General features: G+C 44.5%; 1 protein-coding gene across 1 annotated transcript in view; it reads left to right on the forward strand.

Annotated features, from left to right (window-relative positions):
- Positions 1–2,749: 2,749 nt before the first annotated feature.
- pcnx2 (pecanex 2) overlaps positions 2,750–17,407 on the forward strand; it is a 38,033-nt gene continuing 23,375 nt past the window's right edge. The window contains exons 1-8 of the mRNA XM_088934387.1: positions 2,750–2,902; positions 7,384–7,586; positions 8,447–8,567; positions 11,556–11,592; positions 13,241–14,377; positions 15,882–16,026; positions 16,421–16,563; positions 17,253–17,331. Of these exons, the coding sequence (XP_088790513.1) occupies positions 2,750–2,902; positions 7,384–7,586; positions 8,447–8,567; positions 11,556–11,592; positions 13,241–14,377; positions 15,882–16,026; positions 16,421–16,563; positions 17,253–17,331 (2,018 nt within the window). The remainder of the gene's footprint in view (positions 2,903–7,383; positions 7,587–8,446; positions 8,568–11,555; positions 11,593–13,240; positions 14,378–15,881; positions 16,027–16,420; positions 16,564–17,252; positions 17,332–17,407) is intronic.

Consider the following 17,407-nt stretch of genomic DNA (forward strand, 5'->3'; position numbering starts at 1 on the left):
CGTGAGTTTTCTGACTACTACTACTACTACTACAGCAGGCACCTCGACACTGAGGGCTCCCAGCTCGCCAAGTTAACGCACCCAACTACAAGCACTACAACGCACTACAGAGCCGAGGAGACGATAAAATCAACTCTCTTAATCCGACAATGGCTATCCTCGCCCCCCCCACACTCCACCCCCTGATCCTCGGACACGCTGCGCTACATCCACGGATCTTCTAGAGCGGCGACTGTTCTCCTCTCATTGTCTTTGAACAAATTCGGAAACAGCTGAAACAATGTGTCACCGCCAACAGCGCAACTGCGCGCAGCGCGGGGAAGCTCAGCTTTCTGGCCGTGCACAAAAGCAGCTAACGAGTGCGGTATGGTCTTTTTTCCTCTTTTTTTTTTATTCACCGAGAGGGCTTCTGAATTAGCCGCGGACTTTCAGGTGCTCCGGGAGTAGACAGCAGACAGGATTTCAGACAAAAGAGGCTTGTGCCCTGATATTCACACGGCTCTAGTCGGACGGCTCTCGGAGGCTTAGTCTTCATAGTCTCCTATGCTTGCCCCGCTTACGTTTCTCTTTTGAACGTCTCCCACTTCTTCTCGGCTCCGACAGAGCCCCTCACTCTCGCCGTCTGCGCAGCCCCTCTCGCTGGTTCAGTGCGCCTGGCACTTCGGAAGTTACGGCGACGACTTTTTTAAAGGGAGAACCACCGAGGTCCCTTTCCAAAGCGGCCTCCCGCGGGCTAGTTCCGGCTTCCAGCCCGAGCGCTCCCTTCACCTCCATACGCTTGCACCCCGCGAAGGCAGTCCCGGAAAACCCGTGCTCACTCCGCTCAAAACACAGCGAGCGCCGCCGCCATCGCTCCCGGACTCCAGCCCGTCTGACCCCCGGGGCTCGGGAATCCGCGGGCCCGGATTGGCGGCTCCGGCGCACGTGACGGGCATGTCCCCATAGGAAAACAACAGGAGGGGCAGAAACTTCAGAGCCGACCGGCCCTCTGCCCCGAGAGAGGCATCTGCCCGTGCGGCCGGGGTGTGAGCCGGAATGTAAGCGCAAAGACACAGAATGTCTCACACATGCAACGTGCGGACACGTCCGGTTCTTGTTGTTGTTATTTTTGCGGGCATGATCAAAAAGGTGTTCATTTTTTTGTTCTCACGGTGCGTTTGACGGTGAGCGCGTAGAGGAAATGCACATATTTGCACTCAACGAAAAATAACGACCTCTCAACTCTGTAGCGAAACGTAGATCTGGGGGTCTGGAACTGACAGGTCACTTAATGATACGCGCCTTTGTCAATGAATTCCTCTTTTCCAGTATTTGTGTTTGTGTATTACGTATGGAAACCTGTTGCAGTTTAGCTTGTTACAAACATTTTTGGGCTTTTATAAATTAACGTTTTGTTGGGATACACAGGGAGGAAAGTCCACAGGCAATGCAAAGCAATCTTGAACAGGAACCCACGAAGCATGTCCAACAGAGAGCCCCCACTGAAGCTGGGAGGGTAGAACTAACAGATCATGAATCAGGGTCAGTAGGTGGCGCCCTCCCGTCTGGCCAGGAATTTCTAAGACAGTGTGCCGGTACAGTTAACCTATCAGTGGGCCGGAGAAGACCACCTCTGGATGAGACATTATACCAATATCTAGGAAAAGAACCTGACCACTTGGTGATTAAAGATCTCAAGAACGGGGGTGTAAGTCTAGTGTCCTGACTAAAATCCACTTTGGGGTGTAAAATCTGTTCCCCTGAATTACCCCCCTTAATTCCATCGCTGAGACAGTTTCTCACTTCTTTTCCGGTACCGTCTCCTCGGCTTTAAAGGGTTTCAGAGTTACACGGGATAAAAGGCACATTATGAATGTGTTGTGATTACAATCGTAGAGGGACCAGAGGCTGGGTGAAAATGTATGATGATAAAGGTGAATCGTGTTGTACAGCATTTATATGTGAGCTATAGTTTTACACGTTAGTAATGATATAAGTACCTACATTCACATAACTAGAAAATACACCAGTGAGCTCTGACAGATTATAGTTCAGATTATATGAACACGACATATTTTCCAGTGAAATACAGAGATTTATCACAGATTTTTACTTTCAGGGGGGGTCTCGGTTTGTTTACGTGATACCAAATTTCCGTTGTTAAAGAAAAAAATCAGGGAAAGATGAGTTTTCCCTTTAAGCCCAAATTTTGTTTTCTGCCCACAACCCGACCGACACGAGTAACATCATCATGATGAGCCCGGTTTTCTGTTTCCCCCAGCAGTGCTGCGTTCATGCGTTTTGTATCAATGACGTGTTGCGGCGGATACGGTCTTCTTGCTTCACCATTGTCCTCGCTGTGATTGGGTCGGACCTGGGCGGAATTTTACACCTGCCATTTAAACCCATTTCCGTTAAGCTGTTTTGGAGCCGCCGAGTGAGGTTTCGCGTTCACGTATGAAACCCCGCAGCTTGAGAAGTGGGAAGCGGCTCTTTGGCGCTGCGGGAATCTCGTCTGCAGAGCCCGCGGCCACACAGCCCGACTGCAGCTGTTGTGCGGCTCCAGAGATCTGATCGCGGGTGTAGCGGCGCATCCGCAAGGCTGCGCAGGGGTCCTGCCTGTGAATTGGGCAAGCAAATGCGCCGAGAGACGAGAGACCTGCCATCAGAATGATGCGGGGCGCTGGGAAGGAAAGGAAGAGCTTCAACATGGCAGCGTCCTGAGCGACGTTTTTCGGAATCTCTCTGAATGTTTATCGGATCTTAGGGAATGGGCTCTCAGGTGCTCCAGACTCTCCGGCAGGGAGTCTGGGCATCCCTGACAGGGGGGTGGTACCATGACCCAGACCAGAACAAATTCAATAACTCCTGTCACCTCTATCTGTGGATATTCCTTCTCATGCTACCTTTAACCCTCCACCTGGTGAGTAAAAATAAATTCTGTTTCATAGCCCGGCTATACACATATGTCTTTGAAGCCTTTTGAAAAACACGAAGCCACGCGTGTGCTCGCTTCTGTCCCTGAGCCGTGAACGCGAGGACTTCAAACGGATTTGCATGCAGTTCTTTAAAATTAATTATGATTTGCTCTGTTTGCATTTTTGGTTCAGGGATAAGCTTCCCTTAATGCCACTGAAAGGGCGTCAGATGTGAAAAGAAATTCATAGCAATACCGCATTTTTTCTCTGCATGCGAGGCGGAGTGGGCTTTTGAATGCATGACAGTACAACAGCATCACAGTGAGACAGGAGACCGAGGCGCTCCAGAGGAGAATTACTAGGGCATCGCACTGAAACGTGGAGGAGGCACGCCACACCGGTGTTCATTTTGACACGAAGGAAATTATTTTGTAAGATAATATTGAGATAAACCTGCACGTCTTGTCAAACGTCATATTTTTTTTTCCGTCTCACAAAACGTGTACCTCGATTGGGGGTTAACGTATCGCCTTTTCATTTAGCATCACACGCGGCTTCTAGTTGCTCTAACCCTTGTGCCTGCGGGGAGCGGATATTTGAGCTACCCTGAGGGCCTCCTCTCTCCTGTTTACGATGACCGAGGAAGGTTAAAGATCTTCAGACAGATTTTTCTGGTGTTCCACGGGGTCTGTGATATTGGTGTCGCCAGTTTCCACGTAAGAGAATCACGCGCTGTCCGGTTCACTAAACCCAGTTTCAAGTTTTCCTTCATAGAACCGTGTCATAAGTAGAGCTTGACTTGCAGTAGTCACACGTTCTTTTCTAGGGTGAATCCTAAAATACGTCTTAAACATTAGAGATCCCAGCTCCGAGTTCTAATCATAATTGGTTTAGGTTAAGAAAATGTGCCATCTAGAATGGTGTGGTACAATTCAGTGAAATCAGTATTAACCCAAAGATGTGTGGCCAGACACACCACAACCCCTGAGATATCAATAGGACAGCAAACTGATGACACATTCATCACACCATAAAGTCCCAATCTTCTTTACATTTTTTATTGCGCTTCAAGCATTATGTTTTAACAACATGGATTTGTCTCAAGGTTGCTGCTGGTCTGCACTAGTAGAGGAAAACTGGCACTTTTATTTGTATAGTTACAACTAGGATTTAGGGATCTCTAATGCTTTTCCTCAAGAAGATTAGGGGTATACAGTGCCTTGCGAAAGTATTCGGCCCCCTTGAACTTTTCAACCTTTTGCCACATTTCAGGCTTCAAACATAAAGATATAAATTTTTTATTTTATGTGAAGAATCACCAACAAGTGGGACACAATTGTGAAGTGGAACGAAATCTATTGGATTTTTGAAACTTTTTTAACTAATAAAAAAATGAAAAGTGGGGCGTGCAAAATTATTCGGCCCCTTTACTTTCAGTGCAGCAAACTCACTCCTGAAGTTCAGCGAGGATCTCTGAATGATCCAATGTTGTCCTAAATGACTGATGGTGATAAATAGAATCCACCTGTGTGTAATCAAGTCTCTGTATAAATGCACCTGCTCTGTGATAGTCTCAAGGTTCTGTTGAAAGTGCAGAGAGCATCATGAAGACCAAGGAACACACCAGGCAGGTCCGTAATACTGTTGTGGAGAAGTTTAAAGCCGGATTTGGATACAAAAAGATTTCCCAAGCTTCAAACATCCCAAGGAGCACTGTGCAAGCGATCATCTTGAAATGGAAGGAGTATCAGACCACTGCAAATCTACCAAGACCTGGCCGTCCCTCTAAACTTTCAGCTCAGACAAGGAGAAGACTGATCAGAGATGCAGCCAAGAGGCCCATGATCACTCTGGATGAACTGCAGAGAACTACAGCTGAGGTGGGAGAGTCTGTCCATAGGACAACAATCAGTCTTACACTGCACAAATCTGGCCTTTATGGAAGAGTGGCAAGAAGAAAGCCATTTCTCAAAGATATCCATAAAAAGTCTCGTCTAAAGTTTGCCACAAGCCACCTGGGAGACACCCCAAACATGTGGAAGAAGGTGCTCTGGTCAGATGAAACCAAAATCGAACTTTTTGGCCACAATGCAAAACGATATGTTTGGCGTAAAAGCAACACAGCTCATCACCCTCAACACACCATCCCCACTGTCAAACATGGTGGTGGCAGCATCATGGTTTGGGCCTGCTTTTCTTCAGCAGGGATAGGGAAGATGGTTAAAATTGAGGGGAAGATGGATGCAGCCAAATACAGGACCATTCTGGATGAAAACCTGTTGGAGTCTGCAAAAGACCTGAAACTGGGACGGAGATTTATCTTCCAACAAGACAATGATCCCAAACATACAGCAAAATCTACAAAGGAATGGTTCACAAATAAACGTATCCAGGTGTTTGAATGGCCAAGTCAAAGTCCAGACCTGAATCCAATCGAGAATCTGTGGAAAGAGCTGAAAACTGCTGTTCACAAACGCTCTCCATCCAACCTCACTGAGCTCGAGCTGTTTTGCAAGGAAGAATGGGCAAGAATTTCAGTCTCTCGATGTGCAAAACTGATAGAGACATACCCCAAGCGACTTGCAGCTGTAATCGCAGCAAAAGGTGGCTCTACAAAGTATTAATGCAAGGGGGCCGAATACTTTTGCACGCCCCACTTTTCATTTTTTTATTAGTTAAAAAAGTTTCAAAAATCCAATAGATTTCGTTCCACTTCACAATTGTATCCCACTTGTTGGTGATTCTTCACATAAAATAAAAAATTTATATCTTTATGTTTGAAGCCTGAAATGTGGCAAAAGGTTGAAAAGTTCAAGGGGGCCGAATACTTTCGCAAGGCACTGTATAATCCTGGTTCGGGAGGGTTGGTGTGTCTGCAGGTTTCTGTTCTAAGTCAGCTGTTAATGAGCTATACTAGCTGGTTACTGGATTAACTGGACCAGTCTAACAGCCCCCTCCTCCATAGGAAAGTCTGATTGTTGATTGTCTAAAAAGGGTTCTACAGTACCACTGAAAAATGCAGGAGGATTCTTGTTATCAAGAAGTCCCTAGAGGAAAACAAAGACACCATGCAAATTTACACTTCTAAAACAATCTCTAAAAATATCAGATTCATTTGTTCTAGCCTTTGTCAATCAAATAAGTTTTAAAATAAAAAAAGTCTCTTTGCCAGAGAACTGTAGCAGCCAGACTGCATATCCTTTCAAAGGAAAGTGAAAGTGGTTAAGCTCTTAGAGATTTTTAGCATATCCCAATGAAATATCCACTTGTTGTGGATAGGCACAGAAACTTGTGGTTATGTCTTAAATACTTCCAATTATACCTTGCAGAATAAATTAATTATTTAGGATAAATGTGCCTGCTCATTAATTATGTATAAAAAGGACTCTCCCAGATCATAGTTATCTAAACTGTGATATGAAAACAATTATTCTGTTGCCTTAGTCTGTACTTTTGAAAATATTTTAAAAATGGTTTAAACTTAATTTGGAAACTTCAGTATAGTATTTATTTGCTGTGTTTATTCATATGTTCATTTATGAGTTTTCCATAAGTGGTAGAGCAGTCTGACAATTTATTTCTAACTGTGAGTCAGGAATATCCTGTACAAAATGTACAATGCCTTCTGATTCAAGAATTTCACTTCAGCCTTGTATAATAATACAACAGTAGTATAATTATGTATAATTGTTGGATGAAATGGAGTTTCCTGGGTGGTCCTGAGTATCTGTTGAGTGTTGTGTCTATCCTGTGGTTGGCAATAAAGCCCTCTTATAATTCCAAAATTACAGTACTAAAACAGAAAACATACTACGGATTCCACATCCGGAATGAAAATTCTTAAATTTAGTTCTGCAGAGCTTTGCTGCATATTATTCCACATAGAATTGCAATTTGATGTTTACAGTATATTTGCTGCGATTTAAACAGCCTTATAACCATCTTCACATGCACATAGATAGATACTTTATTGATCGCGTGAGGGAAATTGCAGTGCAACAGCAGCTTAACACAGACAGCACAGCCACAGTGTAACGAATGATACAAAAATAATAATACAATACATACAATAAAATCAGTACAGTGAGAAGTGCACTAAGAAGAATTACTCACAGTCCAGAACACACAAAGAACAAACCAGAACAGAACAGTACACAAAAGTTGTACTGCACAATATAAATATTAATGTATTGCACAAGTCCCTGGCATATATTGCACAAAAACGGTTGTAAACAGGGAAAAAGAAAAAGAACAGATGTAGCAGTTTTCTGTTCAGTCCAGAAACAGGTCACTGTCAATGTTGCCTAACATAACATAAGGCTAAACATGCAGACAGGACTGTATCCTGATCCTGTTTGGTTTTGTACTTGCAGTTTTGACACAGTTGTATTACCTCCAAGCCCAGGCTACTAATTTGGCCAGTTCACTGCTCTGAAAGAAGCTTTTTGAATATCGTACCTTTTTTTCCATGGTGTGTGTGTTTCAGGCTCTGCCTCCGACCAGTGTGACACTGAGTATTTACTGCAGTTTGGTGACGGTGCTTTTCATCCTGATTAAGTTGGTCAATTATCGGCTCCACCTGATGTTTGATAATGATGAAATTGTGGCCCTGAGCACTCTCTCAGATGTCAGGAAAGCAGGAGAACAGAAGAGCAATGGTTCTGATGTGTGTCTTTCCAGCAGTATGAGGTAAAATACCATGACACTCTTTTACTTTTACATTTCATATCTACTGTATACACAGTAGTGTTTATTGTGAGAGGTTGGAGTTACTGGTCCCCACAGCTGGGGTCTTGTACCCTGACTTCTAGTGCAGCAGAATGAGGGTCAATGAAGGACAGGGTGGACATCAGGCTCCTGAAAAACCCCTTGACCCAGATGGAATTTTTACCTTGCTCTGAGAGATAATAATTAGACTAACGAGTAAAGAGATTGTTTGATGTTTGCTGAATGTTTATTGTTAATTACATTATTATGCTGTTGTCAGTTTATGCACTTAACCAAATCTTTAAATTACTTACTGTCAGTCACTGTTTTTTGGAAGTTGTCTTTTATCTGCTGAATAGTCATCTACAGAGGAACAAGTAATAGGTTTATTCCATGCTTTTTTTCAGCATGAAATAAACCTATTACTATTACTTGTTCCTTTGCAGCCTACGCATGCTGACGCAGCTACCCACCTGAACTAACTAGTCATCTACAGGCCTGATTTAAAGAAAACACTACGTTAAAGCATAAGTGAAAGACCCCAAGAGAGGTGTCATCCCTTATAGTGAGCAAGATTTGCACTCTTGTGGTGTAAAATGGGAGATGGAATTTTCAGATTCTCTGTAACTCTTTTCTTTGTAAAATGCCCATGTGTACCTCCTGTAAAGTGTTTTTTAGCACATATATATTCCATTAGACAAAGCCTTCCTGATGAGACAAACTAAACTCTACCCCACAGATCTTGCTTTAGGGTTGGCTAATAAAACAGGTCTTTCACTGTCATGTAATTTATAATCAGAAGATTTAACATTCATTTTGATAGACATTTATTTATATGACAGGAAGAGCAGTACTGTACCTGATGTTATTGCCATGTCGGAACTAAACAGGAACAGACATCAGGGTCCTGTAGCCCACGTCACTCTGAAACGGAGAGAAACAGCTTCAGGTGTCACTGTTGTGGTGAGTTGTTCACTTTTCTTTGCTTCTGATTTGCCATAAAAATCTGTTCCTTTCTACAGCGTACTCAACTCTCATGGGAGCATCCTTGTAACACACATGGAAGGTTGCCTTTGTTTCGCAGTGTAAAGTTTAGAGAAACTAAACATTGCTTTTATATAATGATTTCTTTCCATTAGAGGTTAAGGGGGAGCTGCACTGGTGTCCAATTTTCAAAGCATCAAGTAGAAGTTATGTCCAGACTTATATGGATGAAGAAAACCAACACCTGCACATGGATCTTTTGTTTCCCAAACCCACTAATCATCTCACTCTGCTGAGCATCTGGTCTCCACAGCCTTCTTGTCCAGTGTCCTTAACTGTCCACAGCCCTCATCATCTCCATCCACTGACCAACTGGTCTCCACAGTGTTATGTCACACACAGTGTCCGTTTGTATTCCAATGTTATACCGCGGGAAACCAGGGACTGAGACAGACAGGTTTCATGGACGTCTGTTTTTTATTGTGCATGTCCCGGAGCTGCCAGAAAATGGCAAAAATCCACCAAGGCACCTACAGTAAGTGCCATAACGCAGTAACCCCAAAACATAAGAGCAGCAGTGTTGTAAATACAAACGGGCGCTGTGTGTGATGTAACACACAGCCTCCGTGTCCACAGTCTCCTTAACTGTCCACAGTCACCATCATCTCACACTGCTGAGCACCTGATCCCCACAGCCTTCATGTCCACAGTGTCCTTAACTGTCCACAGTCACCATCATCTCACACTGCTGAGCACCTGATCCCCACAGCCTCCGTGTCCACAGTGTCCTTAACTGTCCACAGTCACCATCATCTCACACTGCTGAGCACCTGATCCCCACAGCCTCCGTGTCCACAGTGTCCTTAACTGTCCACAGCCACCATCGTCTCACACTGCTGAGCACCTGATCCCCACAGCCTTCCAGTCCACAGTCTCCTTAACTGTCCACAGCCACCATCGTCTCACACTGCTGAGGACCTGATCCCCACAGTCTTCGTGTCCACAGTCTCCTTAACTGTCCACAGCCACCATCATCTCACACTGCTGAGCACCTGATCCCCACAGCCTTCTAGTCCACAGTGTCCTTAACTGTCCACAGTCACCATCATCTCACACTGCTGAGCACCTGATCCCCACAGCCTTCGTGTCCACAGTCTCCTTAACTGTCCACAGCCACCATCGTCTCACACTGCTGAGCACCTGATCCCCACAGCCTTCATGTCCACAGTCTCCTTAACTGTCCACAGCCACCATTATCTCACACTGCTGAGCACCTGATCCCCACAGCCTTCATGTCCACAGTGTCCTTAACTGTCCACAGTCACCATCATCTCACACTGCTGAGCACCTGATCCCCACAGCCTCCGTGTCCACAGTCTCCTTAACTGTCCACAGCCACCATCATCTCACACTGCTGAGCACCTGATCCCCACAGCCTCCGTGTCCACAGTGTCCTTAACTGTCCACAGCCACCATCATCTCACACTGCTGAGCACCTGATCCCCACAGCCTCCGTGTCCACAGTGTCCTTAACTGTCCACAGCCACCATCATCTCACACTGCTGAGCACCTGATCCCCACAGCCTTCTAGTCCACAGTCTCCTTAACTGTCCACAGCCACCATCGTCTCACACTGCTGAGCACCTGATCCCCACAGCCTTCTAGTCCACAGTCTCCTTAACTGTCCACAGCCACCATTATCTCACACTGCTGAGCACCTGATCCCCACAGCCTTCATGTCCACAGTGTCCTTAACTGTCCACAGTCACCATCATCTCACACTGCTGAGCACCTGATCCCCACAGCCTCCGTGTCCACAGTGTCCTTAACTGTCCACAGCCACCATCGTCTCACACTGCTGAGCACCTGATCCCCACAGCTTTCATGTCCACAGTGTCCTTAACTGTCCACAGTCACCATCATCTCACACTGCTGAGCACCTGATCCCCACAGCCTTCATGTCCACAGTCTCCTTAACTGTCCACAGCTGCCATCCTTCAGCAGAAGGTACTGTGGCACTTGCAAATACGTATCCAACACATACATGACAGGACTGGACATTTCGAGATCACCCAAAGGCCATTTTGGTCATCAGCAATTTCATTTATTGCATTCCTTGTAGGGATTATTTTTCCTATTCATACAGCACTTTTCACCCTTACGAATCCCAGAGAATGTTGCACATTGAAGGGAACCCACTTCGCCTACCACTGAAGTGCAGCCCCCATTGAGGGACACGTGACAGCCTTCTGTACCCACACCCCCTGCACAGCAGATCAGGGCGAGCAATGAGAAAGTGCTGCTCCAGCTGAATTAAAGGAGGTCTGGTTGTGCTAGCCCCAGGCAGAAGCTATGCAGGGCCCCACTCTTCTGAAGAGTCTCATAGACTCTTTGATGGCCTAGAAGTGTGCACCTTGGTTTAGCTTTTCATCTGAAGGAAGGCATCTCCTACAGTGTAGTGACCCTGGTCACCACAGTGGGCAGCTGATTGGAATTGGTATGAGCACCATTTACAGGATTTCTTTGGAGATCTCCCATTCCAGTATTTTGGAGTTTTTTTCACTCCCTTCTCACAGTCTTATTCATTTGTCTTCTCCCCTTTCTTTCTTTTTTTTTCTGCTCCCCCTCTCTCTCTGCACCTGAAGCGGTTCCACTTTCAGTTATTCACTCTATCCGCATACGTTTTCATTTATTCATTATAATTATAACTAATATATGACTACTAATAGTTAGAGGTATGGTTTATTACAGTCATAAGTTTTTACTGTATATCTATGGCTGTAGCTGTTCAACACATCACTGGTAAAAATGCTAATATACTTGTTTAATAAAATTCTAATATGAGACAATTTTATTAGGCTTTCCTGCAGAAACATGTAAAACCTTTAATTTAAAGAAGGACTGGAGCTTAGTGTCATACTTGTTGATTGAAAAAAATGTTTAATTCAATGTTATTTGCTCATGCAGGAACACCCAGAGCCCGAAGCTGCCAGGAGCAGTGAAGGTATTTGCATATTGATTCCTTATAACATAATAATGATGATAGTTCCCTTTTATTTGTATTGCAATTTTTATCTCCAAGGCTCGCAGTGAGGTTTACGTGTATGAGAGGACCCTCCAAGGAAATGCAGCCCCACCTGGGTGACACGTGACGGGCAGCCTGTACCAGCAGCCGCCCGAAACACTAGATCAGATGGAGCACTTGGAAACTGCTTCACCAGCTGAGCAGCCGAATCAAGGGCACTTTACCAACCCAAGCAGAATTTAACCAAGTTTCTCGGGGTAATTGGTCCACTCTTACAAACAGTTCCAATGGACCAAGTAGGCAGGAACTCATGTCGTATCCGAAGAATGACACCTCCTGTAGCAAGTGCCTCCTATCACCGTTCTGTGGTTTTGGCTTGGAAAGTCTCAACCCAAAGCAAGAACATCACCTACTGGACCACCAGCACCATTTACACCAGCAATCCAATTTTCCTTGGAGGTCTTCCATCCCAGTGCTGACCAGACCCAGCCTTGCTGAGCTTCTATGATCTGACAGGATGTTAAGACTATAGACTGTAGCGTTAAGGTGTTAATCCTACTGCCCAAATTGTGTGTGTGCATGTGTGTTAGGAAGGAAGACATTACAAGCTATCATCTGGTAATCGATCCTCAATTTCGATATATTCTCTGAAATCTATCATGTTGAAAAAGTCTCTTCACTCAGATGTCTTTTTACATGCACTCTAGCATTAAATATATGTGGGAATCAGCAAGGCAGACTGGAGCACTAGTCCTGTCTAGAAACACTGACACTGTTCAATGCAATTTCATGATTCAATGTGCTTTTCTATATGGGCGCAGCGTATACTGACGTTCATCTAATATGAGCTTAATTGATGACAAGCTCTTTTGCTAATGCTTCAAAACTGTAGAAATGCTTATCTCTGCACGTGTAGCTCTCACTTCAATCAGATTCCTTTAATGGGTTTCTTGAGGAAATTCCAGAAGATGTTTGATTGAACTGCCAGCAAGCAGAAAGCGCAAGTCTGCTTAGTCAGCATGAAAATGGCCCCCTCATTACTCAGGAATCCATTGACGTGGAACATTTATTGTGTAGTATTGATCATCATTCCTCAGACTCACCACAGAATGCAAACTCTCTTGTTGCTGCATGCCTGTAAATGTTTGAGAAGTTAAGCATGCTTATATATGGTATCTTGCACTATTTAAAAAAATGAATAAAAGTTATCAAATGCCTTTTTAAATTCATGTGAAAAAAATTTCTGATCAAGCTATTCCAACAGCAAATTGCAAATTTACCTGGTTTTAGTCTTTGGTTTTAGTGGAGAGAATTTCCCCAGTTTAAATAACAGACACATGCATGTTTTACAAACTGGAAATGCAGTAACCATGTGTTTTATCACACAAGTTTGCAAGTGGATTAAAAAACCCACATTCTTTCTAAATACTTTCTAATACTTGTGTTATTTCACCGATGAGTCACCTGAATTGTACATTATTTACTACAGAAATTATCTTGTGCACGTGTCAGGTTTTTCAGTGCTGTGAATACTAACGTTAAGTTAAGACTGAAAACGGCCGTTTCTTTCTCTGACTTGGAAATAGAGTAGATTTAGTATCTTCATTTGTCGTGTTTTATTGTACAGGAATGACAGAGACACCACGTGTTGAGAAAGAAAGGGCAACTGCACAGCAGGCCTCAATAACAGAGGAGAAGCTTGTCTCTGAAGGTGTTTGTAAAGGCTCGAATACCCCTGCTGCTGCTCCCCACACTGTGTCAAAGGAATGCGACCGGAATCTCTCTCAGGGAGGAACAATCCCATCTCCAAAGGGAAATCTGGAAGAGGTTGGTGAAGAAATGCTGAAACAGAAATGTGAGCAGGATGCCAACAACAACTCTCTAGAGATCAGCCCGGAGCAGTGTGCGCCCCCAACAGGCAGCCACCATGGGGAGACTTACTGCTCTGACGAAATTGCGGTTGTCCTCGTCGACAACTCCAATCCCTCCGTCCAGATCGACGACAGCGACACGGTCAAGATCGTCATCACTTTGAGCTGTGACGCCCAGACGGCGGCCGACCTGGAGGAGACCGTGAAGCTCAGCATTCGGCAGTCCGCCCAGCTCCAGCTCACCCCAGCCCCCTCGGAGCTACGGCGTGAAGCTGCTGGCCCCGGTGCGGTGAACATCCCCGTCATCACTTTCGACCAGCCCGAAGATGGCGGGTCTTCGCCCAGCGCGAACGCAAGCCTGCAGCTGCCCACGCCGGAGGCGAATTTATCAAAGGAGCAGGTGAGCACTGACTCTGCCGCTCAGGACTGCAGGGACAGCGAGTCCAACGAGCACGAGAATGGGCTTCTCAGTCCGCGGGTGAACGTGACCAACGAGAACAGCTCCTCTGGCATCGAATCGCAAGTGTGCTCCCACCAAGAGGAGAACTTCCTCGACGGGCAAGAGCCCAAAACAGAAGCTGATGGTTTCCTGCAGATTCCGTCCGGGTACGAGAGAGGAAACGGTAAACAGTCCAGTGGGCCGAAGACTCATAACAGGGGCCTCAGCATGGACAGCGGCAGAGACGCTGTCCTCAGCACAGATAAAGCCCAGGACAAACTGCGGACTCTGACGTCCTCCAAGTCTGACTTGGAAGCCAAGGAGGGCCAGATTCCCAACGAGTCCAACTTCGTGGAGTTTGTCTCTTTGTTGGAGTCCATCAACAGCACGAGGAGCAGCGCTGGAAATCAGGTGGAAGCCGTGGCCGAGCAGGGAGAAAGGGCGACAGATGAAGGTCAGTTCTGGTGCGGTTCCTCACCTGTCTTCTCATGCTGCAGTGACCAGCTCTAAGGCTCCCTGCTTAGGAAAACCTGCTGTTTGGATATGAAGGTTATTTTTAATTTGATTGTCGTAACAGAACTTGTTTTAATGAAAACTGTTTGAATTCCAGATTTCGTTTCCCACAGATGACTCACCAGAAACACTGTTGCTATTACTGAACACTTGGGCATTCTCTGTTTATCAAGTGGCGCTTATAATACCTCTCCAGAACATAGAGGCATAGCAGTAGATTACAACGACACATTTTCATTTTCGTCACTGAGGGTTCTTTCAGGTGGCGTTTCAGTAGCGTTATGTTTCATCTACAGGTTCATATTTGTGTCATTTGTGGCACATCTCACTCTGTGTGTCTGTGTGTAATTCTCCCTCCCTCTTTGGTCAGATTTGAAATCTCCACATGGAGGGCCTTCAGGCCACCTGTAATGAAAGGTGTTTAAATTTATTTTCAGTTACACTTCTTTCCTTCTTACATTTGAGCATATAGTGTAGTGTGTTATGGGATGGAACATTCTGAGTAAAGTTTTCACATACCCATTACACACATACGGTACCCGTTTTAAGAAAATGAATAGCTTCCTTTTTATTCTTTTCATACTTCTTTCTCAGACACCTTAATACAGCATTCTTCCCCTAGCTCCTGTAGCTTATCTGAGTACCAACTTTGCTGCTTTTGTCAAAGTAATTGTATGAGCGCATCTGGGAGACACCAGAGAAGGCTAGAGTGAAAGTTATGTTTAGAGAGCTCTTACAAGCAGACTGCTTTCTCACGCTAGGAATGCAGCTCACAGTGCTGCTCTTGAGACTGGTACATTTGCATGTGTATAGGTCATTTAAACTTTGCCTTCCAGATTGCATGGAATATAAAAACTAATGCGAAAACTGAGATAAATTTCTGTGCAGAAGTCTCGGACAAATTCACAAGTTACACTATGCATACTGTATGACTGACATCATTTTTCTTAAGCCTCTGCTAGCTTTAAATACAATTAGAACAACGTAGTCCATTATAAACCATGTAAGTTTGGATGAGAAGAAACCACGATTGTCATTTAGCCACCTTTAATGTCAGCTCTACATGGGCAGCCGATATGAAGTGTTACAGAATGGTAGCCAATTCGTCACTTTTGCCAGTCAGGTCTCATCGAGTCATTGTCAAGTGTTGCTTATTATCGACATTATTTGTCCATCTCTACGCACTCATTAAGCAACGAAACTACTTGTTGTAATACAAAATTAAAGTCTTTAGGGATTAACTATTTCCTTAAAACCAAGTGGCTTCCAGCAAGAAATTACCACAGAATTGTGGTTCTGCATAAAGAAGAAAGCCTGAGGTGTTCGCTATTGCCCCTGCTGCAATGGGCAGTCAAGCGTTTCTACAAAAGGCAGGAGAAATTTTGTATTGGGAGTATCCCTAGTCTTTATTGCCCAATATGAGGGACATCTGCTGTCTCTTTTAGCAGACACTGTAACAGCAATGAAGCACGACGAGGAGACTGAGACAGAAGGTCCCCAAGAACACACCAACCCACCTAGCAGCTTGCAGACAGCAGTCGCACACCACACAGTTCCTGAGAACCAGATGCTTGCTGTCTCTCCAGAGAGGTAACTCCTCCTTTGTCCACAGGCACTGTGTAAAAAAGCATCTAAAATAATCATAAGTACAGTTAACTTTTCCATAGACCAATGTTTACACTGCACTCCCCACCATGAGGATCAAACAGATACCCTGAAGTTAGATATCAGAACTATATCATCATGGTTACATCAAGAGATCTGCATTAGTAAATGACCAGGGTGATGTTCCTTCTCGCTCTGCTACAGTACAGCTTTAATGAAAGTACAATAATAAGCACAAAATGTAAAACAGTATTTGACTGCTTACAGTCTCTTCTGAGCTGTCCAGTAATTTTGTCATTGTAGCATCTTGGGCTTTTAATAAGAATCAGTTTGGGATTTATGTAAAAGCTTGTAAAGTTTCTGTTTTCTTCATGTTTAGCCCTCAGCAGGACAAGGAGGGAGACCCCAATTATGACTCTCTGCCTTCCCAGACCTCTCAGTCAGAAAGCTCCATGTTGCAAATTATATGCAGACCAGAAGCTACCTCCAAAGAAGAAGCTTATACCTTCCACACAGTTCACAGTGAGTACTGAGGTGGCATTGAACTCACATCCCAGGAAGCATTCATGGGTCCCAAAGTGGTCCAGCCTGTAAAGGATTTCTGTGTTTGCTCCGGCGCATTGCATCATATTGCTAGCTAGCAGCTTTGCCCAGGATGAGGGTAGGATTATTCTATCCTGTGACAGAAGGCAGTGACAGCCACACTGTTTCCCCAGTCTGTGCCATCTCTCCTGCTGGCCTGATGGAGAACATGCCGGAGGAGCAGGTCTGTCCTTCCTCCTTCAGCTTGCGTGGTATGAAAATAGAGAGCCGCGACACAAGGAACCAACTGGCGGTTGAAATTGGGTTTTTGTATGAAAGTAAAAACACTCAAATATTGTTGAAAAATGAGACCCAACCAGACTAGAACCCCAGATTACAAGTTCAAAGTTCTTTATAATCACAAGAGTTTGCCTTTTTGTACACTGACTGAAAAGCTATGACATTATTGTTAGGTATACTTATTACTGTATAAATTTAATGTAAAGTTTTAAAAATACAACAGTGACAATGATTTAACTATGGGAATGATTTTTCCTCTAGGAAAACTTTGGAAAATTAGCTCAGGTTTATTGAGAAAAATATACAGGTATGTACTTTATAAGATATGTTTACATGACAGGCCTGTGCTTTTTTTGTTGACTTTCATTTGTTTTTATTTTTCATTTTAGGGGAGAGGCCCTGTAAACTCTATGCTGAAAGAGCACTGAATCTGCCACTAGGAGCAGAGCTGATTACAGGGAATATCTGGTAATTTAACAGATTTCTTTATCACGGCTGTCATGGCTATATCATGGCCACTGTTTCAAATGTGCAGTCGCAAACT

Source organism: Atractosteus spatula, chromosome 15 (genome assembly GCF_055471065.1).
Source record: "Atractosteus spatula isolate fAtrSpa1 chromosome 15, fAtrSpa1.hap1, whole genome shotgun sequence".
Taxonomy (NCBI): domain Eukaryota; kingdom Metazoa; phylum Chordata; class Actinopteri; order Semionotiformes; family Lepisosteidae; genus Atractosteus; species Atractosteus spatula.